The sequence below is a fragment of the Eumetopias jubatus genome, unplaced genomic scaffold, assembly GCF_037043125.1.
Source record: "Eumetopias jubatus isolate StellerSeaLion01/CBP00866 unplaced genomic scaffold, mEumJub1_p1.0 scaffold_11, whole genome shotgun sequence".
Taxonomy (NCBI): domain Eukaryota; kingdom Metazoa; phylum Chordata; class Mammalia; order Carnivora; family Otariidae; genus Eumetopias; species Eumetopias jubatus.
The window spans coordinates 19,224,605-19,251,605 of record NW_028274817.1 but is presented as its reverse complement, the minus strand read 5'-3'; the positions used below and the strand labels follow the sequence as shown (position 1 = coordinate 19,251,605).

Sequence of the window (27,001 nt, the reverse complement as noted above, 5' to 3'; positions counted from 1 at the left end):
TCTGCATTATAATTAATTTAGTCAGGGAGATATACTGGAGAAGATGGATAGCGGGGAAGGAGATAAGGGGAAACAGAACAATTCCAAGACTGAGTAACACTATCTTTAACCTCTGAGAAAAGGCAACTTCTTAATCATTTCAAAGTCCTACAAAAAGAAAGCCCACTTTACTGTTGGTATTTACAATGACACTTTCCCACAAAATTAATAGTATTGGATAAGTAGCCGAGATTCCTGGAAATGAATTCCTGGTAATTACTAAAAAGCCTCCCATAAGGAAAGGATTCTCTAAGCACGAAAGACATGTTTTTCTCCAAGGCAGATTGGATTCTACACTAGTTTTCAACAAGGCAGTATCGTTTCATAGCCTTTAGACAGAACTACACTCATTTCCAACGTTGGAGAATTACACCACATGTAACTGAAGCACTGTGATAAAACATCATCCACCCAGCAGTTCGGAGGAATGTACCGCGAGACCTGGGAACTACAACACAAGGTTCCAGATAACCGCAGTGCTGATGGATTGCCACTAAAACTGTCAAGGAGAAGATTCTACTGATGAGTAGCTTCCAGGGTCTCCTCTCAGCAATGGTAATAGTAGTAACAGCAACGGAAGCAGTAACAGCAGAATCCGCAGGAAGAGCACTAACATGATTGGTAATAGTGGGAGCAGCAGTATTTATCGACTGCCTTCTTTCTGTCAAGCCAGTGCCAAATTTTGCGCGCGTGCGCACACACACACACACACACACACACACACACATACACTCTCTAATTGTTAAAGCAAACTTGTGAGAAAGTCGTCATTACATACCTTTCACTGATGCGAAAGCTGAGGCTTGAGGTAGTTTATTTGAGGTTACGCAACAAACCAGGACGTAAACCTAGGACTGTCTTATTTCAAGGCTTAACTCTATGTACACCAGCATACATCACAGTGGTATGGATAAATAGGTATTTTTAGTGTGAAGGATTGCAAACAATTGAAGAGATACACCTTAGCCTCTCCGAGTTTGTTGAGGATAGCAAGCTTTTCCAGGGAGTTGAATAACAAAGTGACAGGAGGGAGGCTGCAGAAGGATCTCAAAATCAGAGAAGTGAGGTGTGTGAGTCTGAGTGTGAGGCAAACCATGGTGTGGTCAAGGGAAAGGCAGTATAATTTAGGGAAAATACCTTAATACTATTTTAAAAAGGCAGTTATGACTCAAACGAACCTAGAAACATTCATAGACATTCCATAAAGATAGAAGTCTGGTGGGCTTAAGACATGAAGAATCTAATGGTATGCCGACCTTTAGTACTATGTGCTTCCCCAGTGACTCTCAAGAAAGACACAGTGGTTAAGGAAAAGAAAATTACCAGAAATGATTGTAGGAAGGTCATAATGAAAAATAGGGTGGGGGCGTCTGGGTGGCTCAGTTGGTTAAACACCTGACCCTTGATTTCAGCTGGGGTTGTGGTCTCAGGGTCGTGAGACTGAGCCCCACCTCCAGCTCTGTGCTCAGCAGGGAGTGTGCTTGGGATCCCCTCTCCCTCTCCCTTTGCCCTCCCCCTGCTCTTGCACACACTCTCTATAAATTACATGAATGAATGAATGAATGAATGAATAAATAGAAAAATAGGGTAAAGATTAGGGCCATTCTATCTGAATAAAATGAAAACAAAAAATCAGGAAGGGTGGTAATAAACTAACAATAATAGTAAAAATGGTGACTTACATTCCTGTGTGCCAATCACTGTTCTGCTATACACATGTATGAAGTCATTTAATTCCCTCAGCCTGATGAGTAGGTGCTGTTGTTTACATTTTACACATGAGGCACAGAGCTCAAAGTCACACACATGTAGTCATTGGTAGGGTAGGAACTCCATCCCACCTAGGCAGTCTGCTGCAGAGCCTGGACTCGTAGCCCCTCCAGCACACTGCCCCTTGAAGGTACAGGGAGGGTTTACTCTGGAGTCTGGTATTGAAGCTCATAATCTTAGTGTCAAGGAAGATCTCTTGAAGCTGTGTAAGCAGGAAGTAAACTTTAATAGATACTCCTTAATAGATAATAATAGGCTGAAAATAGTAATGGTTTCAAGAAAAGTAGGCAAGTGGGTAGATTGATAAGCTAAGCATAAGTTATAGAGAGAAGCTAGATGTTATTATGGTAAGAGTCTGAAGCTTTTGGAGTTTGAAATAATGTAAAATGACGATGCCCTCCAACACAAATTACTGGTCTGTTCCAGTTATATATTTCTGAGGTTTTATAAACATCATAATGAGCATACAATTTTTTCCTGATATAATTTCTAAGACTATGAAAATGGCTATTACTAGCCTCCAGCTACATATGCCACCTTACAAATGACTCATGAACATGAATGAAATGTCTAGAAGTTCATCTTAGTCAATGCCCTCATTCAACTATTTTTTATTTTTCAATTCAGAAAATCTGACAATAATTAATCTAGGTCAGCATTCTCCATACTGTATCTTATGGAGATGAATGTTTAGAAGTTATTAAGTAGGGGGGGGGGGAAATTCCAGGATCCAGTAAGTGCTCACTAAATTCTAGAGAACCACAGACCACATGTAGCATGAACAATCCCGTAATAAAGAATCTGTGCAACTGTAACCCAGTATTTCCTACATTTACTTGGCCATGGCACCTTTATGTTGCAGACCATTTATAAATTATGGACATTCATTCCAGATCTAGATACTTTTGGACAAGTGTTACTTTTACAAGAGTCCAGGAGGGGAGTTTTCCATGCGTAGGAGTAATTGGGGGTATTTTGTTCTCTCAATGTTTAAAGAGTCCCTGTTTCTGCTATTAGGGATGGTGGTATGTGGCATTCTGAATTCATTTTCTCCTAAGAACAATTTATACCAGCCACTCCTTAGTCTCCTCAGCTGATTCCCTCTCATCTCTCTAACCTCTTATTGTTAGCATGCCCTGGAGCTCGGTCTGTGGACCTTGTCCTTTCTCTATCCCTGTTCTATTTGTGGTGATCTCATAGTCTGTGACTCTTTAATAAATTTAAAGGTTACTGACAGCCTGGACTTCTCCTCTAAACTCCAAACTCACACATTAGGATGTCCAGGGCATCCCCACTAGGATATCTATTAGGCATCTCAAATGCAAACATGTCCCAAATCAAAGTCTGCATCTTCCCTCCCAAATCTACTCCCCTCCTTTAGTCTTTTCCATTTCAGTTAATAACATCACTTTTCCAGTTACCTAGGCTAATGACTGTGCCATCCTCCACACTTTTTCTCTCATACTTCATATCCAAACCATCAACAAATTCTGTTGGCTCAACCTTCAAGATATATCCTCAATTGAGCCACTTATCACCTACACTCTCATTATCCTAATTAAACCTCTATTAACTCCCAAATGGATTATTACAACAGCTTCCTAGCTTATCTTCCTGATTCTGCCCTTGGTCCCCTGCAGCTTGTTCTCAAGACAGCAGCTAGGGTGATCCTGTTAAGACTGTAATAAAGAATTTTTGTGGGGGCACCTGGTGGCTCAGTCGGTTAAGCGTCCGACTCTTGCTCTCAGCTCAGGTCTTGATCTCAAGTGGCAGGGTCATGAGTTCAAGCCCCGCACTGGGGTCTGCGCTGGGCATGGAGCCTACTTAAACAAAAAATTTTTTTTTTTTGTTTTTCATTGAGGTATTAAAGACTTCTCCATTCAGAATCCACTAATGGCTTCCTATCTCTGAATGAAAGCCAAATCCTTACAACTACCTAGGAGGCCCTATACTACATGGTCCACATCACCTTACAGGCCCCATCTCCTACTACACACTCCCCTGTCCAGCGCCACTCTACTGTAGCCCCATCAGTCTTGTTGCTGTTCCTTGAGCTAGGAATGATCCTACTTCAGGACTCATTCTACCTTTCATTGTTATGTTAGCTGAGTTTTATTAGGTTAGGTTAAAAAGGTTTCCTTCATATTCCTGATTTGCTAAGCTTAAGGTTTTTTTTTTTTTTGTAGAGGTGAGATTCACATACCTTAAAATCAAAATTTAAAAAGTCAACCATCTTAAAGTGAACAATTCAGTGGCATTTAATACATTCACAATGTTGTATAACCATCTTTACTTAGTTCCTAAACATTTTCATCACACCCCAAGGTGAACCCTGTACCCATTAAGTAGTCACTCCCCATTCCCCACTGCCCTCTCAGCCCCTGGCAACCACCAAACTTTTCTTCATCTCTATGGATTTAACTATTCTGGATATTACACATAAATGCAATTATACAATATGTGATCTCTTATGACTGGCTTTTTTCACCTAGCATGTTTTTGACGTCCATCCACCTTGTAGCATGTATCAGTACTTCATTCTTTTTATGGCTAAATGTTACTCCATTGTATGAATATACTACCATTTATTTATTCCTTCATCTGTTGGGCTCTTTCCGTCTTTCAGCCATTGGGAATAGTGCTGCTATGAACATGTATGTACGAGTATCTGAGTCCCTGCTTTAGATTCTTTTGGATATACACCTGGGAGCAGAATTGCTGGTTCATATGGTAATTCTATGTTTTAACTTCTTGAGGAGCTGCTGAACTTTTTTCCACAGTTGCTGAACCATTTTACATTCCCCTCAGCCATGTGTGAGGGTTCCAATTTTCCCTTCAGGACTTTTGCGTTTGCTATTCTCTCTCTGGAATGCTCTTCCAATAGATAATCCAGTGGCCCACTTCCTCACTTCCTTCAGGTCTTTACTCAATGTCCTCTTCTCACAGAGGCCTGTCCTGACCACCAGATTTAAAATGGCAACCTCCCAACCCCAGCCCATACTTACCATCCTCCTTGCCCACTTTATTTTTCTCCATAGCATTGATCATCATCTAACACACTACTTAATTTTCTTAATTTTTATTGTCGTCTTCAACCATTGAAATGTAAGCTCCACCAGGGAAAAGATTTCAGTCTGTTTTTTCCAGCACCTAGAATAGTGTTAGGCACATAGTAAGTGCTCAATAAGTATTTGCTGAACAAGTAAGTGAGGCCCAAAGAGATGTTTTGGCAAAGTGTGACAAAAAGGAACAAGAAACTGTCTCTGTAGTTCAGAGGCTATTTTTCTAAGAATGGTGATGGATTGAAACTGAGCCAATCACAACTTTTATTCAGCTATAACCTTTTAAAAAGCACACATGCAAGAGATGGCTATTTCTGAATCAAGTGAAAGAACTATTTAGAAAAGCCTGAGGGTAATGGGATCAAAATGTCAAGCTAAAACTCATTTGCCCCAATTAAAACTCAACTAACTGCCTATAAGCAGCAAGTTTAGTATTTACCATTTGAAATGTTTTAAAGAAAGTAAAAAAAAAAATGGTGCTACAGGACACAGAACTTTAATAAGAGTATTATACTTTAAGAGGATGAACCTAATACATGCTGTTAGAAATAGAACCCTATGGAAGAACAAAAAGACGTACCCCTACCTAAAGTATTGCTATAGCATCAATGTAGTTTATCATATCCTCAAACTATAACAGAGCCAGGGAAAATATCTGCATACAAAAAGAGAATCTATGTTGAAACCACAGAGAATTTATATCTGGACAAAAGTTTAAAACTTGGTGTAATTAGTACTGGATTTTTCACTTGAAAATGGTTAAGATGGCAAAATCTATGTTATATATTTTCATTACAATTTTTGAAAAGTAAAAAAAAATGGATAGAAAGATGGTGGATGAACAAACATTCTGGGGACTATATGGAAATAAAGACTCGAACATTGCCAAGTCTACTATTAAGAAACAAGTATGAGTAGAAACACTACTAAGAAACACTTTTGGAGATTTTGGAAAAATCATTTACAGCAGAAATCAGTCTGGAAAATTAAAACTAATGGATTCAACTTTTTTTTTTAAGATTTTATTTATTTATTTGAGAGAGAGAGAATGAGAGCACAAGAGGGAAGAGGGTCAGGGGGAGAAGCAGACTTCCTGCTGAGCAGGGAGCCCGATGTGGGACTCGATCCCGGGACTCCAGGATCATGACCTGAGCCGAAGGCAGTCGCTTAACCAACTGAGACACCCAGGCGCCCTGGATTCAACTTTTTTTGACTATGAATTATAGGTAGTAAGAAGTGGTCACTGAAACTGGTTTTCAATATGTTTCTGCTATAGGCTGAATGTTTGAATTCGTATGTTGAAACCTAATCCCTAACGTGATGGTATTAGGAAGTATGGCCTTTGGGAGATGACTGCATCAAGAGGGTGGAGCCCTCATGCGTGGGATTAGTACCCTCATAAATTAGACCCCAGAAAACTCTCTCACCCCTTCTGCCAGGAGGATACAGCAATATCCTTCTACGAACCAGGAAGCGGGTCCTCACCAGACACTGAATCTGCCAGTGCCTTGATCATGGACTTTCCGGCCTCCAGGACTGTGAGAAATACATTTCTGTTGTTCGTAAGATATCTAGTCTGTGATACTCTACTACAGCAGCCCAAAGGGACTAAGACCATTTCAAAGTACAATTGTGAGTACAAAGCACAGTAAGTTCTGATGTTAAGATGAAAAAACCACTCATGATTGAGTCAAACAACTTCAGAGCCTGACCACCTTAATGGTTATTAAAGGTCAAAAAGGGACTTTGCCAGTCTCTAAAGTTCAAGAAATTAGTAAAATATACATAGTGAGCTTTTAACTGTGCTGGAGGAAAGACTGTAAGATGCACTCAGTAAAGCTCTCAGTCTGTAGGCCAAGCAAGCAAGCTTCCATGTAAGAAGCAAAGCAATGCTCCTACTTACATGATAAAATCTACAGCTTTTACATGAATAACTCCTGAGGCACTTTACCAATACAAATTTTATTAAAAAAATAAGTAATAACATCAAACTGTTCAGCAAATCTATATTCAATGTAACCAAAATAAACAAACACCAAAATAAAAAAAATATACATCTATATATATATGGGCAAGAAACAAGTGCATTTTTTGGTCCCAATATTTTCTGAATATATTATCTTTATCCAAAGGAATTACATTAATGGCTAAGAAGATATTATGTATTAGATGTACAGAAACATAGCTTTAAAATTTGTTTTAAGCTCTGTAGGAAGTGTTTTTTTGCCAATTATTTATGTCTTTGAACTGATAATCACTAAGATAATGATAGTCCCAAGAGAGACAGAGGATGTAATAATGTCTAATGGTCTGAATAATTACCAAATCTAGAAGCCATCAATAAGTAGCTACATGAAATTTGTAGAGAATTCTAAAGAATTTCTTGAGGTTCTTAACAAAACAAAACAAACACAAAACGAAAGTTTTAAAGAGAAGAGATAAAAGTGGACATAACAAAACACACATTAATAAATTTGGTGAAGGACAACATAAAACCAAGATAAAATTAAACTTAAAAAATTTGAATATTAGTATTGCTGAAAACTCCTAGGGTTAATACTGGATAAAACTTCAAATGACAGTACAAATAACTATAACTTTGGAACTGTAATTTTAGAAACTTGTTTTCCAAGAACATGAAAGTAACCTTGGTTCCCTACACAACCAGTTTTTATATTCCTTGGACTGCATGCAAACTAGACAAAGATTAAAGGGCAGCAGCCAAAATGATTAAACTTCAACTTGGATGTTGAAGCAATGATTTGATGGGTCTTTCTTGGTTAGAATGAACCCAATAAGCATAAGATCAAAAACCAAAGCCCCCAGTGGGAAGTTGTGCTCAATTTGGTGGGCCTTGAGGTCATCTCTGGCCAAATTAGCATCAGCCTTATGGGAGGCCAGTCATGAAGGAAGGGACTCTCCCCAAGGTCTGATTTCTTAAGGCCGCAATCTAGAGGAGGTCTCACAGTCAAATAATTCACATTCCTTGGAAAGAGAGAACAGGCATCAGTTGTGTCCATCGAAGGGGGACACTGACCAGGAGTATCCTGGACATTTTTTGAAATTTCTGTGTTGCTTCTGCATCTGAAAAATATGAAAAATAGAACAATGACAGACAAGGAAAGAGGAAAAAGACAGCTATCTGACCTAAAAATGTAAGACTCATAAGAAATTAACTAAGAAACCAGACAAAACAGACAAAGAAAATGAATAGCCATATCATTTGGAATGCAATATTCTGAAGGGAAGTACAGCAGAGAAAAACACAAATTATTTTAAGCAAAGCAAAAAAAGACCATAGCAACAAAAGTTATTTTTGGAGAGAGCCAACTGGAGAAAAAAGCATATGTTAAGATATGTTAACCTGACACAAAGATAAGGTGGAATAAGAATCTAGTGCCATCTGAAAGCTGAAAAGAGCTGAATCAGAGCTAGTGTCATGAACTTGGCTGTTTAACCGCCTTCGTGTGAGAAAATACTTCAGAAGTTTGAACTTAGGAAACTGCCTTTGTATAAGAAAACACTTCAGAACTTTGAACTTAGGAAATTCCAACTTGTCTTGCACCAGGTTGCACGAGCTCCATAGAGCAGGAATCTATTTCAACAAGCGGCTTTAAAAACAAAAACAAAAACAAAATACTTTAATATTTTTCATTTCTATTAATGATACATTTAAAAATGCAACAGTGCTAAAATCCATCAAAGAAAAATGCACTAAATGAAAATAAAACTTACTCAGAAGTGGGTTCAGAACTGAGTTCAGAAGTGGGTTCAGAATCGGGTTCAGAAGTTGAGGTACTTTTGGGAACTGAAATTAGAAGAGTTTTATGTTTAAAATAGTATAATGAGTGAGACTATTAACTTAATACAGAAGAGCCCATATTGTGGCTGATCAAAAATACTGGAATAAATATCAGAAATTCAAAGTAACACAATTATATATACACATACCATTCTCTATTATAACTTGGCAAGTATGAGTTTTACGTTGACACAAGTGTTTAGCCATACGGTCTAAACCAGAAGAATCAGTTAGGAAGTCACATTTAAGGCACACGAGAGTAATGCCCCTATGAAGAAAAAAAGAAAGCAAAGGTTTTTAATCTTTTCAATCTTTCATGAAAGTCCATATAGAAGTTCAATAATTATTTTTCCATGTAACAACTCTTGATGTGCTTTTTATGTGTCATGACCATCAATTTCCAATTTTGTTATACAAGCCTGATTTATCTGAAATGGTACTCTAGAAAATGATAGAGCCATGTTTAAGTTATGCTAACATTCAGTGCTTTGTAAACTGTTCCCTCTCATATTGGTTGCTAAAAGACAGGAGTTAAGAGACCTAAAACCCAGTGGTGGCTCCACTAACAATTTGTATAGCTTGTGCAAGTCACATCCTTTCTGTACCTTCGCCCATCTGGAAAACAAGGATATAATACTCGTTCAATATACATTTGCTTTTCTTTTTTAAAAAGATTTTATTTATTTATTTGACAGAGAGAGAGAGCGAGGGAGAGAACAAGCAGGGGGAGCAGTAGAGGGAGAGAGAAAAGCAGGTTCCCCACTGCACAGGGAGCCCGATGCGGGGCTCGATCCCAGAACACTGGGATCATGACCTGAGCCGAAGGCAGACGCTTAACCAACTGAGCCACCCAGACGCCCCTCAATATACATTTTCTGAGGACCTTCTTTACACACTCCATATTACTAGGTGTTGTGGATACAAGAGTGAACAAAAAAAGAGGGTAAACTCTGTGGAGCCTATAACCTAGTATCTTATTTTAGTGGTGATAAAATTAGAAAAGAAATGGGAAAGTTTTAAAAATAAATCATGTAATTTAATTATTGTTATTATCTGTCAGTTAACGAGCATAAACATACCTTTACAGTTCACTGAATACTTTAAATTTAAGTACTTCACTTGTATAGGAATAAAAACCAGTAGCATACTTTAGATTGACTTCTCCCCTGTGGCTTTAGGTTTTTTTTTTTTTTTTTTTAGATTTACTTATTTTGAGAGAGAGTAGGGGGAAGGGTACAGGGAGAGAATATTTCAAATCGACTCCCCCACCGAGCACAGGGCCCACCTGCCAGAGGGGGGCTTGATCCCATGACCCATGAAATCATGACCTAAGCTGAAACCAAGAGTTGGACGCTTAACTGACCGAGCCACCCAGGTGCTCCTATTGTAGCTCTAGTCTTAACAGCCCGCTGTATATTTATACCTGGCTGTCATATGCTGGCACATCAAAAATGATCTTCATAAACTGAAATTGTACTTCCGTCCCCACCCCTGAAAACCATTCCTCCTAACTAATCTTTCTTATGATGTCATGCTCCCAACACAAAGGCTCAAAATTATTTGACTCTCTTTGTTCTTAGAACAGCCAATATTTCAAATATTTTACAATATTAACAATTTATTGAGCACTTAACTTTGTGCCAGGCTGAGGGTTTTAGACATATTATCTCATCTAAATCCTGTAACAAACCAAAGAGGTAGGTGCTAAAATTTTTACTTTTTTATAAAGGACAAGGTCAGGTTTAATAACCTACCAAGGCCAAAATTAGATTGAAAATGAGCCCTTTGGGGCACCTGGGTGGCTCAGTCGTTAAGTGTCTGCCTTCGGCTTGGGTCATGATGCCAGGGTCCTGGGATCGAGCCCCGCGCATCGGGCTCCCTGCTCAGCGGGAAGCCTGCTTCTCCCTCTCCCACTCCCCCTGCTTGTGTTCCCTCTCTCGCTGTCTCTCTAATAAATAAATAAAATCTTTAAAAAAAATTAAAAAAAAGAAAATGAACCCTTTGATTCCAGAGTCCATGTTCTTAAACAGTGTGATACCAGTTCACCAGCTTAACCCAGATTCTTATTAAATCAGACTTAACTACCATAATAATCTTAAACAGTCTATGTGTCCCATGCAGCTCCATCTTACCTCATATGCCCTCCACGTTGATCTTCCTTAATTCTACACACAGAACACCAACAGTTTCCCCAATGGGTCCAAACTCCCTAGCCTAGTTTTCAAGGATTTCATAATCTAGATCTGAGCTCAAAACTATTCCCCCAGACTTTGATCTTAATACTATGTTATATAAACTTCATGCTTCATCTAAATTGCACTACTAGTCATTCATTGTGTATGCCTTCTGCTCTTTCCTTTCTGTACTTTTATTTATACTATTTCTTCCAACGAGAATGCCCTTGTGTTTCTTCTAAGTGGAAGTCTCTCCTCCCTTTGAAATCAGTAACTCTCACGGCACTTATTATGAACCTTCCTGTATTACTGTAGTTACTTATATTCACACCTTATCATAAATTGTACATTCCTTGAAGGTTGGTACCAAGCCTTCTTCATTGTCAACTTAATAGGAACTGCTACGTTGTGTTATACATAATAGGTGCACAATAAATAAAAAATGAACATTGCATTGTAACAAAACAGTAATTACAAATTTACTGTTTTATAGAATTATAAATATGTTAAGTCCCATACACAGAAATTTATCAACTTTTTATTTAAATCTGAGGCCCACCCAAGTTAAGAAAAAAGCATCTCAGATCTTTAAAGTCACAGAATGAATTCAAGAATCAAGCACACAACTAAGCTTGACAACAGTGAGGTAAATAAAATTAAACTCTCTAATCTTTAGACTTAATAAATCCCTTTTCATTCTTATAAAATTTTTCAGTAAAATTCTACTTCCTTGAATTTAGTAATATTTTAAAAATAGCACGAATATATTTTTGCAGTAGAATCAATCTTTCCTCTGCCTATGAGCTGTTGGTCCATCATCCATATATGTCATTTTCAACATATACACTAATTTACTCAAAATATTTACAGAATGTGTACCATGTGTCAGGCACTATTCAATGCTTAGTAAGCATCTGACATAGACAAATATCCAAACCATACACATTCTAGTGAGAAGACACAGATAATTAACAAAAGAGTGAAGTATGCAACATGTTGGAAAGTAAAAAGTGAACAAAAATAAAATAAAGGGGGATAGGGAGTGGTGGGAATGGAGCCCAGGGGAAAGAATGCTATTTTAAATGGAGTGGTCAAAGAAAGCCTCACTCATTGGACTAGAGACTTGAAGGAGATGAGGGAGCTAGTCCTGCAGATATCTAGGGAAGAGTCAACAAGCAGAAAGAATAATATGGGCGCATGGGTGGCTCAGTTGGTTAAGTGACTGCCTTCGGCTCAGGTCATGATCCCGGAGTCCTGGGATCGAGTCCCACATCAGGCTCCCGGCTCAGCGCGGAGCCTGCTTCTCCCTCTCACCCTTTCCCCTCTCATGCTGTTTCTCTCTCTCTCTCTCTCAAATAAATAAAATCTTTAAAAAAAAAAAAGAAAGAATAATAAATACAAAGATCTTGAGATCTATCATCCCCTCCTCCACTTTCCCACTAAGTGAAAGCATCAAAATAAGTACTGGCTAAACTTAAGTCTTTGTCTTAGCCTGGTGCTACCAAGATCTTGGCACTGTAATTTCAAATAGCAATGACAACATGAGCAAAATAATTAAACAAAGGAATATGAAGTCAAAAGAAATCAGAAGAACGTGGAAAAAAATGATGCTCAGTGGATTTCTGAGCTAAGGGTGTGTGGTATAATCAAAGTTAATTGTCAGTGCCTTTAGAAATGTTCATCAGCAATTCCTTTTGTAAACAGGTTGTGTACTTTTATTTCAAAATTAAAAAAAAACCCTAAGAATTGTGAAGGCTATATATTGACCAAAACCAGTGTTACTCAATTTAGTAGATATCTTAAACATCTTTCTAACCTTCAAATATTGTTGGAGAGCCTTATTTTTTATTTTATAATGCAAATCCATGAAAATTTCATCTTAATGCCTAACACCACTGCAACAAAGTTTAGCTAGAAAACATAGCTATTTCCTCTTCGATCTATGATATAATGAATAGAACTGTCTTATGTCTGGTAGCAATCATTCATTTTCCAAACTAGGTACTTAAACATCAGGTTAAAAAAAAGTTACTACAATTTTTCAAAAGAGAGAATGGAAAAAGATCAACTAGTTACCTGAGAGTTCCAGAATGCTTCTTAAAAATATAAAACCGTTTACTTGGATGGTCGCTATGAGAGCTGGAGAGACAACAGACAAGTGAGATTTTATTATACAATAAGTCATATTAATTTTATGACCATATTTCAAAGTCCATGTTTAGTTTCTTAGTTTTGAATAAAAGATCATGACCTAAATTATTAAATTCTATTCTTCTGCTTTAATTCATTTTTTATCTTACATTTCATTTTACCTGTGTATTTTCTAACAACATATTTCCCTGAGAATATTCTTAAATGATCAGTACCCTCACCATTATATAAAAAAAACCTCTCAAAGTTAAAAATGTAAAGAGCATCAATTTAAATTTTTACAATTAAGAGTTAAAAACAATCTAAAAGGTATTTGTTAATAATGTATTTTCCTATAATATAAATTGTTATGAATAATAATTATCCCTTTCTTATCTTAATATACTTAGCAAGTGGGGAGAATCTGAATGACCCTTGAAGTAAATGCTACTTGGGCTAAATTACATTACCTTTACCTGCCATCAGTAAAACGAAACACTTAAAGAATCTTTTGCAATTATTAGGAGAGCCTTTAGGGAAAGCAAAGCAGAGCTCATGAGTTAAAACAATATTTCTTTTATGCACAGAACAAAAAAAAAAAACACTAACCAAGCTTTGCAGCCAATGGCATTAGCTTTTATACCCCCTTTTATTTTTATTTCTAAAAGATTTATTTATTTTAGAGAGAGCGCGTGAGCAGGGGGAGGAGTAGAGGGAGAGGGAGAGAGGATTCTCAAGCAGATTCCCTGCTGAGTATGGAGCCTTGGCATGGAGTTTGACCCCAGGACCCTGAGATCATGACCTAAGCCAAAATCAGGAGTCGACCACTTAACTTACTGAGCCACCCAGGCATCCCTATACCCCCTTTTAAACTGATAAGGAAAGCTTTCCTGAATTAGAAAGTCAGGTGGGATTAGCCAGGACTAGCATAGCACAGTATTACTCAAAGTGTGGTTCATGGACCAGCAGCATCCATATCACGTGGGAACTCAACAGAAATACAAAGTCTCAGGCCCTACTCTAGACCTGCTGAATTAATTGCTGTCAGTGAGACCCAGAAACCAGTTTCAACAAGTTTTTCAGGTGATTTTTTTTTTTAAGATTTTACTTACTTATTTGACAGAGAGAGAGCACAAGCAGGGGGAGTAGCAGAGGGAGAGGGAAAAGCAGGCTTCCCGCTGAGCAGGGAACCCGATGTGGGGCTTGATCCCAGGACCCTGGGATCATGCCCTGAGCTGAAGGCAGCCACTTAACCGACTGAGCCACCCAGGTGCCCCTTTTCAGGTGAATTCTTATGCAAGCTAAAGTTTGAGAAACACTAGCTGCCCTAGCTTGCACTGACAGACCCAAACCAGCCAACACACCAGGTCAATGATTATCATTAGACAAAAGGTAACTATCACCAGCATACCATGTACGCATGGGAAAAAAAAAACACGATTCTGGCTAGCTATAACCCCATGAAAATAGCTGCAGAATAGGTGCCATGCTGAATACAAAGAACTGCTCTCTCAAGTAGATAAGACACATATTTAATATGAGGCAGAATAGCTGAATGGTACAGAACTCAAAGGAAGGAATGATTCCTATGAGTGGCTGTGGTGATCATATTCTTCACAGAAGAAGGTAAACTGAGAGGGAAGAAGAGGGGCAGTCCAAGGAATAACAAAGAATATGGAAAACCACTTTAGATATTGAATATGAAACAAACTATATGTTGGGGAAGATTAATTTGGGGGGCCTGACTTGTTACAGAGTTGGTGTGGGCTGGGAATAAAGGTACTCAACCTCTAAGAAAATGAGACTCTGTAGGTACAGAGCTCAAGTCTATGACAAAAGTCCACACTGGGTCAGGGTGTACCATTCGGGGGGAGGTACCTGAGGCAACAAAGGAAGCAAGACACCACTGAATTAGGAGAAATGCAAAGGCCCTTAGAAAAGCAGAAGTGGATACTTTCAGTTCTTTATGAGGCTAGTAATGAGTAAGTGCTCCATGTGTGTGATAACAATGCAGTGCAAGGTTGGGGCTCACTGGAAATTAGGAAAAGGTTATAAAGGAAGCCTGAGGCCAAATGGGAATATTTTGGGATAGAATGGTATTGGAGGTCCTAGAAGACAGCTGAAGGACCTATGGAAAATGGGAGGCAGGAGGATAGAATGACCATGGGTTTAAGAAACACTAAAAATATTTTCCAATTTAATCTCCTATAAATTAGGGGCAGAATTAAAGCTCCATTGGGGCAGCCATGTGTTTGGCACAGAATAAGAGACCAGCGTTCATAATTGCTATCAAAATACCAAGAACATTTTTTGCATAACTGGAAAAAAAAATCCTAAAGTTTGTATGGAACCGCAAAAGACATCAAATAGCCAAAGCAATCTTGAAAAAGAACAAAGCTCGAGGTATCACAATTCCAGATTTCAAGATATACTAGAAAGCTGTAGTGATCACCACAGTCTGGGACTGGCACAAAAACACACACATAGATCAGTGAAACAGAATAGAGAGCCCAGAAATAAACCCGCACTTAACATGGTCAATTAATCTATGACAAAGGAGGCAAGAATATACAATGGGGGAAAAGACAGTATCTTTGACAAATGGTGCTACAAAAATTGGACAGCTACATGCAAAAGAATGAAACTGGACCACTTTCCTACACCATACACAAAAATAAACTCAAAATGGATTAACGACCTAATGTGAGACCTGAAGCCATAAAGCTCCTAGAAGAAAACATAGGCAGTAATTTCTTTGACATCAGCTGTAGAAACATTTTTCTAGATATGTCTCCTCAGGTAAGGGAAACAAAAGCAAAATTAAACTATTGGGGCTATACCAAAATAAAAAGCTTTTTTTTTTTTTTTAAAGTAAGCTCCATGCCCAGTGTGGAACCCAACACAGGGCCTGAACTCACTTGATCCTGAGATCAAGACCTGAGCTGAGAGTAAGAGTTGGAAGCCTGACTGACGGAGCCACCTAGGGGCCCTCAAAATAAAAAGCCTTTGCACAGCAGAGGAAACCATCAGTAAAACAAAAAGGCATCCTACTAAATGGGAGAAATTTGCAAATGTTATGTCTGCTTCTTCCTCTCCTCCCCTGCCCCGCTTGTGCTCTCTCTCAAATAAGTAAATAAAATCTTAAAAAAAGAGTACAATTATCTTGATGAGCACTGAGCAATGTATAGAATTGTTGAATCATTATATTGTACTCCTGAAACTAATATAATTGTATGTTAATTATACTTAAATTAACAAAATACCAGCATTCTTCCCAGCAGTATACTGAGAGAAAGATTTGCTGGGGCCTGGTTTAGAGCAACTGAGGTATAGAAATCCCTGCAGTAGTTGGGAGGCAGAGTGGTAAAGTGCAGAAGGTGGACATTCAGGAAGCCATTATGAATGGTGGCAGATCAAGAGAGCACCATGGGCTTCAGAAACTTAAAGTGTATTATTTTCAGTTGATGCTCCACATTTCCACAAATGACACCTTGAGACAAACTGAGCTTAAAGAGTATTGGGGTGATGGTAGTTTGGATCCCAGACAGTGATGTCTGACTTATTTTTGTTCTTTATAGATGCCAGTGGGTCAAAGATGAAAATATCTATCAAACTGATGAAGAGATGGATCTCAGGAAAACTCAGCATTGAAACTGGAGGATTTACAGTTGAAAGGTAAAACAAAATTCTGAGTGATTAAGGAACCAAGAAAAGGAATGTAAGGAGGCAAGAAGAGTTGAAAAAAAGAAAAGGAGAAAAGGTAAGGAAATAAAGGCAACCTACTGAATGGGAGAAGATATTTGCAAATGACGTATCGAATAAAGGGTTAGTATCCAAAATATATAAAGAACTGATACAACTCAACAAAATAATCCAATTAAAAAATGGGTAGAAGACATGAACAGACATTTCTCCAAAGAAGACATCCAGATGGCTAACAGACACATGAAAAGATGCTCAACATCACTCATTATCAGGGAAATGCAAATCAAAACTGCAATGAGATATCACCTCATACCTGTCAGAATGGCTAAGATCAAAAACACAAGAAACAACAAGTGTTGGCAAGATTGTGTAGAAAAAGGAACCCTCATGCACTGTCGGTGGGATGCAAACTGGTACAGCCACTGTGGAAAACAGTATGGAGGCTCCTCAAAAGGTAAAAATCGAACTACCCTAGGATCCAGTAATTGCACTACTGGGTTTCTGCCCAAAAAGTGCAAAACACTAATTCAAAGGGATACATGCACTACTGTGTTATTGCAGCATTATTTATAATAGCCAAACTGTACAAGCAGCCCAAGTGTCCACTGACAGATGAATGGACAAAGATGTGTGTGTGTGTATATAGCTATATGTATATACACACACATACACAATGGAATATTATTCAGCCATAAAAAGAATGAAATCTTGCCATTTGCAATGATGTGGATGGAGCTAGAGAGTATAATGCCAGGCAAAATAAGTCAGAGAAAGACAAACACCATATGATCTCACTCATATGTGGAATTTAAGAAAAAAGCAAATGAGCAAAGGAAAAAAAGAGACAAAACCAAGAAACAGACTCTTAACTACAGAGAACAAACTGATGGTTACCGGGCGGGGGGGGGGGGAGGTGGGTGGGGGAAGGGTGGGATAGGTGATGGGGAATAAGAGCATACTTATCATGATGCGCACTGAGTAATGTATGGAACTGTTGAATCACTATACTGTACACCTGAAACTAATGTAACACTGTATGTTAACTATACAGGAATTAAAATGAAAAACTTAAAAAGTAAAAAAATGTCTGAGGCAAAAAAAAGAAAAGGTAATGAAACAGAGCAGTAGCCAAAAGGGAAGAAAAACATTATGGTAACATATTAAGAGAAGTTGAGAAGATTTTCAAAAGTGAGTGATCAAAAGCATCAAATATTCTAAAGAAGTCACAGAAAAGTAAGAATGGAAATTAGTGAGTACATTTAGTGATTAGGATATGACTGACTGATAATTTTTAAAGGGGCAGCTTTAACTAATAGGTGGGGGTGATACTCAAATTACAAAGGGTAAAGAAGTGGCAAATAGGTAGTAAAGAAACTCTTTAAAATGTTGACGGTAAAAGGAAGACAAAAAAATATGCAAAGTGAAGGCAAATCTCCTTCATCCTAAAAAAAATGCCTGAAAATATGTGCAGGCAGAAGGAATGTGGTAGAGAAAAAGAGATGAAATGAAGACACAAAATAACTGAATGAGGTTGTGGGGAAAATGGAAGGGACGAGGGGCAGTATTTGCTTTCAAAAAGTGAGAAATGTCTTTTTCTGAGATTTATGTCTGGATAAAGGGAGAAAAACCTGAGGTAGAAAAAAGTTAATCTTGGGAAAAATGAGAAGGATGGCCTCTGAGTAATTAGTAAGAACAAGACTAACAACAAAGAGACTAGAATAAAATCTTGAGGGTACTGAAAAGGATTTAAACAGATGTAGATTAAAAAAACAAAGAGATTTTTTTTTTTTGCATCTGTAATCACCATACATTACATCATTAGTTTTGGATGTAGTGTTCCAGGATTCATTGTTTGTGCGTAACACCCAGTGCTCCATGCAGAACGTGCCCTCAACAAAGAGGTATTTTTAAAAACAGAACGAAATTAAAGTTAAAAATCACAAATTCAGAGCTAATTAAATCAAGTGTAGTTTGGTAGTTTAGAAAGGAGCGCAGCAAAAGATCGAAAAGGATAAGAGATTCACGGATAGCAAGGTTTAACATGTCTGAAGGTTAAAAAAGATTCTAGGATAAAAAGCAAGCAACATTCACAACAGATGACCTTAAGGGTCAGGCTGATAGGAAGTCAGATTGGTGCAGCTGGACTGGAAAGAAGGGTCAAGACTCTAAAAATCATGAGGTAATGAGAATTCAAAATGAATACTGTATATGATGAGCTAAGTTGGGACACTGGTAAGGAAGGGGGTACAACTTAACAGAGGGTCTTGTTATGCTCTGCACGAAAACCACTTTTATTAGTTATATCTTATTTCTGACTGAAAATAAATGGAACTACCTTAGTTTGAATAATCAACTTAGCATATTTATATCTGAACAATTTTTATGTATTTAAAAAAATCCTTCCTGAAAGAATAAAGTAAGCTTCTACAAATGAGGTCCAAATGAAGTAATGTGGTCTCTGACGTCTTTCTCTAGCATAGAGTACACGGTAGGTGCTCAAATAAGATAAATTGAATTGACGTGTGAAAAGGAATTCTAACAGTAGCATCATGACTAGAATATCCCTATAGTCTCTCATTTCACATTTCATTCTTGAATGCAAGGATAAATGGCTTGAATGACTAATGGGCAGAAAGATGGATGAAAAGAAGGGGGAGAAGCTGGGGAGAAATTCTTAGCATCTTTGACAAACCTGAAGTCTCTCAAAGTGACTGCTTTGAAAAGGATAACACTCATGGAGTTACATGTATTTATGTGATAAATATTTTGAAAACATTAAAAATTTTTATGTTTGAGAATAACCACTTTTTAAAAGACTTAGAAAAACAAATTTCCCAAACAAACCTATTCTAATTTCATTGGTCTAACTGTTCTTAAAAATTTCTGTCCCCCTAATTTCATGATTTATTATGTTGGAAAATAATATTAAGTAATATCCTAGAAGTTCCCTATTGCTCAATCCTTTTAGCTCCTTGATGTGACAACTATTAGGACAACTTTATTTTTAAAAAAACAAACATCTTAAATGGGAATTTTGATTGGTGGTGTACATGTTTAACTTACCTCACCATATGATTTATAAAGGCCTTGTTACAGTTAGTGTTGTATTTGCAAAAATTACAGTGGATATATATTGAAAAGTGGCTTGCAAAATCTTTTATTTTGGAATGACACTCAATGCACTTGTGAACTCCCCGACGACACCTTGTAGAGACAGAAAAAAAAGATGAAAATATATCATGAAACAAAAATAATAAGGTAAAGCCTCATTCATGTTTTATTAACTGAAGCTAAAATGTTTAAATTAACATCTTTAAGTAGAGACATAATTTGAAAATTTGATTTGAAACAATAAGCTAGAATAAAGTGTCAAAAATCAAACACCAGTTAATGTTTCCCTGGAATAAAAAGGATCACATTAATCAATTCAACTATCACAAGATATAAGCACAAAATAGATTAGTGTAATTGATGATAATTATACAATGAACACTAATTCCAGTTCTGCTCAGCAGTTGTAAAGAGTACCTTTTTTTTTTTTATCTGCTTAGCCTTTATGCCAGACAAGTGATCAGCACGTAACCATGCAAGGGATCTTTGTGATATGGTAAATTATATTAAAATAAACCTTTAATATTCAATTAGTATTATATATCTGGAATAAAAGATATTACCTTAAGTTCTTCAAAGCTATGCTGATTTTATTCTTTCTGTTGCGTTGTTTCTTTTGCTTGTAAGAGGTTTTAGTCTTGCATTTAGATGCACCTCTACCTCGCTTACTGGTATTAGGTTTAGCTGCCTGAAGCTTACTTGTCTTAGATTTACTTGGATTAGATTTTGTGGAATTTTTAGCAGCTGTACTTTTAGACCTCACAGGTGAGAGCTGAAAAGAAGAAGTGCTTGGAACACTACTACTGGGAGATGATGTAACCGGTTTTGAATGAAGCGGTCCAATTGAGGCTCGAATAGTAACCTATAAAAATGAAGGCAAAATATATACATATTTTAGAAAATTAATCATCGCATTAATATTAAAAAGTTCACTGCATGCCTTGACATTATAGTCCATTGGTTTTTGACAAGGATACCAAAACAACTCGGTGGAGGAAACAATAGTCTTTTCAAACAAATGATGCTATAGCACAACTGGATATCTACATGCAAAAGAATGAATTTGGACCCCTACCTCATACTAGATACAAAAATTAACTCAAAATGTATCAAGGATCAAATTATAAGAGCTAAAACTACAAAACTCTTAAAGAAAAAATAGATTAAATGCACTTCATAAAAATTTTAGACTCTTGTGTTTCAAAGGACACTGTTAAGAAAGTGACAAGACAATCCACAGAATGAGAGAAAGTATTTGCAAATCATATTTCTTTTTTTAAAAAATATTTTATTTATTTGTCAGAGAGAGAGAGCAAGCACGTGAGAGAGCGCATAAGCAGGATGGGCAGCAGGCAGAGGGAGAAGCAGGCTCCCCACTGAGCAAGGAGCTGGATGCAGGACTCGATCCCAGGACCCTGGGATCCTGGGATCATGACCAGCTGAAGGCAGGCACTTAACCAACCGAGCCACCCAGACATCCCGCAAGTCATATTTCTAATAAGGGACTTGTATACAGAATATATAAGGAACTGAGAGTAGACTCAGTAATACCAACTTCAACAAAGTATGGCATTCAAGGCACTATGATAGATGCTAGGGACACAAAGATAAACTAAACATGATTCTTGACCTTATAGTCTAGCAGCTGAAGCAGACATATATGCTGCAAAAGCTCACGAACAGCCTACAGAGTATTGAAACAACTCACTGACTCAGTCTACAGTTAATCTAGTTGCACTCACTACAAAGGAATATGCTCCAATATAGCATGTGTCAATTAACTTAAAAAAAATGGATATTAGTTTTTCTTTCCAAACATAAGAATGACAAAACCTAAGAGATGCCTGGCTGGCTCAGTTGGTTGTGTCTGCCTTCTGCTTGGGTCGTGATCCCAGGGTCCTGGGATCGAGTCCCATATCAGGTTCTTTGCTCAGTGGGGAACGTGCTTGTCCCTCTGCCTGCCGCTCCCCCTGCTTGGGCTCTCTCTCTGACAAATAAATAAATAAAATCTTTAAAAAAGAATGACAAAACCTAAAATTAAATCTTAATGACAAGCAGAAGTTAATTTTTAATATTACAGATAAAGCCAGGCAGGAATTTATTTCTACTACCACACGAATTGTTAAAATACAACATATTTAAAACTCACTTTTGTACCAGGAGGCAATCCTTCTAGCTCTTTAGGCTTTATAAAGGTCCGATGCTGGGTCTTGTGATCCAGTTTCTCTTTGCAGGTCAAAAATTGCAGTCTGCATTTTGTACAACGATGAACTCCTTTTTTCTGTTTACAAAAAACATTAAAAATACTATCAGAAATAATAACTTCTACCACTACAAATCCTGGGACCTGAAGTTGCTCTTAATTGTAATTGCTAAATAATTTTTAAAAACCAGTATTTTACCATATCCCATCATAAATAATGCCAAAATATTATTTCATTTTTAAAAACACTGCTTGCATTAGTATTTGAGTTTCAAAAGTATTTGTGGGGCGCCTGGATGGCTCAGTCGGTAGAGCATACAGTAACTCTTGATCTCAGGTTTTTAAGTTGGAGTCCCACATCAGGTGTAGAGATTACCTAAAAAAAAAAAAATCTTAAAAAAAAGTATTTGTTACCATATAGGCAATCAAAATGAAAATTATATCAGTTAGTTTAAAATGTGACAAGTCCTATACCTTTGTAGTGTGAAAGCTTAATTATAAATTTGAAGTATAAACCATTCAAGCACATGATACTGTGAAAATGAGTTAATTTTTAATCCTAGAAAAGACCAAGTTATTTTTAGTTTTTAAAATTTCTATTTGTTTCATAAAAAAACTGAAATTCCTACAGCCAAACAAATTTAATTAATTTAGATTTAAATAGACACAGGTGGCTAGTGGGTGTGATATTGGACAGCATGGGTGTAGAAGTACAAATCAGAACAACTGATCCCAATCTACTGTCAGAGAACCCCTTGACTAGGTCCCTTCTCAAACTCAGGCCTATTATTATTTTATCAATGGGAATTAGGACCCAAGAGAGATCTAAGTCATTTGCTCACAGCTAGTTGGTCTTCTAGTATATATTATCAACTGCAATCTTTATGTATACGTTCTCACTAATTAAAAAATATATTTTATATTTATATGTAAATTTAGAACATACAAATGCAAAAGAATGTTTTCTCCAAAGCTACATCTCCACAGGCCTGTCACTATTTCCATGTAAAGCACAAATAATCACTTAGGAAAAGCAAATGAGTTAACATAAACGAAAGTAACTAGCAGTTACTGGTGCACAGCAGGCATTTGATAAATAGAAGTTCTTTAAAAATTTCAAAGCAGGGGCGCCTGGGTGGCTCAGTCGGTTAAGTGCCTGCCTTCGGCTCAGGTCATAATCCCAGGGTCCTGGGATTGAGTCCTGCATCGGGCTCCCTGCTCGGCGGGGAGCCTGCTTCTCCCTCTCCCTCTGCCTGCCGCTCCCCCTGCTTGTGCACTCTCTCTCTGTCAAATAAATAAAATCTTTAAAAAAATTTCAAAGCAATATAGAAATATGTTTGTATATTACTGTTTTAGTTTCATTTTTAAGACCATTTTAGAAGTATGGTGTATCGGATCATATCATAGGTACAGGCAATGTAAACAGATTCACCTAATACGTGCTCAAGAGAGAGAAGGAAAGAGGGAAAAAGATCTCAGTCAAGAAACAGACAGCAAGATCACAGGACAGATAAGAAAATTCCCCAGAGTACAGTTCCCAGAAGTCTTTTCTCTGCCTGTACCTATATCTCATCCAGTTTCATGATTTTAAATAGTATACATCCAATTGCCTACTTGACATCACTACTTGATATTTAATAGGCATTTCAAATCAACATGGACAAAACTGAACCCTAGATTTCCCCCCATACACCCTGCAAAGAAAAAAAACTCTGTTCCTTGCCTAGTCTTCCCAATATCTCAATATATGGGAACACCATTCTTGGCAGTGCCTCAGGACAAAAGAACTCGGTTACTCTTAACTCTTGTCTTTCTCTCACACCCCACATCCACCAACCCATTAATAAAACCTGTCAGCTCTACCTTCAGAAACAATCTTTCCACTTTTTTCATCTGTTCAGCCACCATATCAGTCCAAGCCACTCACCTGGACTCTGACAATCGCCTCCTGCCTTCTTGTTTCCACTCTTTCCTCCTAACAGTCTCTTCTCTCCATAGCTGCCAGAGTCATCTCTCACATGCTTAAAGCCTCCAGTGGCTTTCCATACATACCAAAATCCTAACTCTGGCTCACAAGACCCTACATCATCTGCTCTGCACTCTATTTGTACAATCTCCTTTCCTACTGCTCTTCCTCCGCTTGTTTACCATGCTCCCGCCACACTGGCCTTGCTGCTCCTTGAACATCTAGATATATGCTCAACTCACTGCCTACTTACTGTTCCCTGTCCTTGGAATGTTCTCTCCCAGATACCCACACAGCTAACCCGCTTATTTTCTCTGGAGAGGCTCTCTTTGACCCCCGCCCCCCGCCAATATATAAAACAGAAACAGCTCCTCACCTCCTAAGTCCTGGCACTCCCAACCCTCACATGTTTTCTTCCCATGGTATTTATCACCAGCTGGCATACATATACATTCAGACATAATACACATACTTTTTCCACTACAATGCAAATTCCAGAGAGCACAAACTTTGCTTTGTTCACTTCTGTAAAACAGTCCCTGGCATACATTAAGCACTCAATAAATATTTGTTAAATAAATAGTGAGGCAGACAGCAAGAGATTGACAGAGTGTGCACATGAGCAGCAGGCACAATTTAACTAGTTCAAAATGTCTGCCATTTCATTCAATGAGCATTTACCCAGAGCCCTGGGATGGGAGACATTAATCTACTATTCCCTTAGTTGGACTCAAGTCTAGCATATCTCTCTTATGCATGTATGCTTGAGATGTGGTAAGGAGGAAAATACAGTACCTCTTAAATAATATGACATTCAACCAAAAAATTGGTGATCTGTTCCAAGGATAGAGAATAACCTGTCTGGGTTGAACGTTCTGACAAACATACTGTATTGTTTGGGTGATTTGAGGAATTTTCAAGGCTAATTCTGACTATCTGTAATATCTGCTTTGAGACAGTGTCAGTAAAGGATATGACTCTATGATAAAACCTCGGGCTTTAAGTCTATTTTTGGCTCTACCATTTATGAGAGAATATGATATTGGGCAAGTAACTTATTCTCTATAAAGCTTTGTTTCCTTATCAATGAAATGATCAGATATCTGTTTTGTAGGGTGGTTGAGAAGACTAAACAAAATAATGCAAGTAAAAACACTGTGACTGTCATATGGCAAGTGATTAGTATATATTTACTTGTGATTTTTATAAAGATCTAATAAGAATATCTAACATATCTAAAATCCCTCATCCTTTCTTAAAAATTGTGTGAACTGTATTTGTTAGCTCCAAAATCACTTAAGCCATGCTAATATGTTTTTAGGAAAAGGTTACAACTAAAGTCTTTAAAAAGAATAAAATGAGCCATATATTCAATAATTCCTAATATCTAAAATCACACTTATATTACCTCAATTACAAGTATAGTCCTGCTCAGTTATGGTTTTTGAGTCTTTTGTGAACAACTGTGTAAATTGCAAGTGCTTTGAAAAATGTGTGATGATCCTTCTGATTAATAGAGTCTTTCCTCTGTTGAATGCTGACTGCCTACCTCCTAGGTACTCCAAACTCACAAAAACTGGGCACCGATGGTGTGTCAGTAGTTCTCAAGACTACTCCCAGGTTTGATGATGCAGTAGAACTTACAGGACTTAGAAGTTATTATACTCATAGATATGATTTATAATAGTGAAAGGATACAGAGCAGGAGTAATAAAGGAAAAAAGTGCATTGGGTGGAGTCTGGAGGATACTGGCACCAGCTTCCAAGCACCCTCTCCCAATGGAGTTGCAGAGGACACGCCTCAATCAATCCCCCAGCAACTAACTGCAGCAACAGGTATGAAGTGCTTTTTACCAGGAAAGCTCTCTTGAGTATAAGAGGCCAGGTTTTTTTTTAAAGGGTTCAGTCACCCCATCTTCAGTCTTCCAGAAGAAAAGCAGGTGCTCACCATAATCATACTTTTTGTACAAATGATCTAGAAAAGCTGGTACAATATGGCTCAAGGTTCCAGGCATGCAAAACACTCATCAATTAATAACAAAGGCTCCATTTCCAGGAGTTAGCCAAGGGCCAATTATGCAAGTATGCAAGTAGACCCTTCTGAAAATGTACACAATTTGAAGAACTCAGACCTGCTGGGTTAACTCTTTCCTATACACATGGCAAGTTAAGACATACAGTTCAGGGTATGAAGAGTGACTACAGATCAGGTAAACCACTTAAGAGACACAGTCCCCATACCAAGTCCATCCATCTCTTACCTTTCTAAGGATACCATTACTCTCCTTACATCTATACCTCACTCCGGAGCTTAGGAAAGCATGGCAGAAAGCACTATGTTAAAAGCTTCATAATAAAATAGAGCCAGTGTTTTACATCTCATCCTTCCTTTCAAAATCAAAGGTCAGGGGCGCCTGGGTGGCTCAGTCGTTAAGCATCTGCCTTCGGCTCAGGTCATGATTCCAGGGTCCTGGGATCGAGCCCCACATCGGGCTCCCTGCTCCGCGGGAAGCCTGCTTCTCCCTCTCCCACTCCCCCTGCTTGTGTTCCCTCTCTTGCTGTGTCTCTATCAGATAAATAAAATATTTTAAAAAAACCCAAAATCAAAGGTCAAAAGATGGAATAGAGAACCAAGACCAGCGTTTTCCGAACTATTTCTCAAGAAATGTTAATAGGTATTGTGCAAATAAATGGTTAAATAAGTCTTGGAAACAATATGTACAATATCCCTTCCTTGGAGATTTATGAGGTTTTCCAGCATTTTAAAAGCTCTAATCTTAAAAATAAAAAACTTAATTTTATAAATCTAGCCATTTACTGAATTTGTTTTTCCAGGAGCAATTTTAGAGTGGAATATCTATTAACATCTGATGGAAAACTGTTAGGGAAACTCTAGAATAGAAAGATTTTGCCAGAGGTTCTTAACGGTGATATGCCATACCAGCATGTTGGAACCATCCCATTCATAACATAGGTGATCCTGAATGTACTTGGATATTCTACTTTTTTTTTAAAGATTTTATTTATTTATTTGACAGA

General features: G+C 37.6%; 1 protein-coding gene across 9 annotated transcripts in view; it reads right to left on the bottom strand.

Annotated features, from left to right (window-relative positions):
- The window catches only part of ZNF280C (zinc finger protein 280C), a 78,402-nt gene that overhangs the window by 14,816 nt on the left and 36,585 nt on the right, over nucleotides 1-27,001 (bottom strand). For 7 of the 9 annotated variants that reach the window (XR_015769426.1, XR_015769428.1, XR_015769423.1 and 4 more), the window contains 7 exons: nucleotides 21,943-22,074; nucleotides 20,357-20,655; nucleotides 19,746-19,886; nucleotides 12,924-12,986; nucleotides 8,823-8,941; nucleotides 8,607-8,679; nucleotides 4,815-4,959 (listed from right to left, as the gene is read on the bottom strand). Coding sequence is in view for 1 of the 9 variants with exons in the window: in XM_028122730.1 (XP_027978531.1) it covers nucleotides 8,467-8,482; nucleotides 8,607-8,679; nucleotides 8,823-8,941; nucleotides 12,924-12,986; nucleotides 19,746-19,886; nucleotides 20,357-20,655; nucleotides 21,943-22,074 (843 nt within the window). In the remaining 8 variants the exon portion in view is untranslated. Of the gene's footprint in view, nucleotides 1-1,721; nucleotides 2,012-4,814; nucleotides 4,960-6,944; nucleotides 8,483-8,606; nucleotides 8,680-8,822; nucleotides 8,942-12,923; nucleotides 12,987-19,745; nucleotides 19,887-20,356; nucleotides 20,656-21,942; nucleotides 22,075-27,001 lie in introns of those variants that run through there. The other 2 variants (XR_015769424.1, XM_028122730.1) reach the window with 2 other exon arrangements.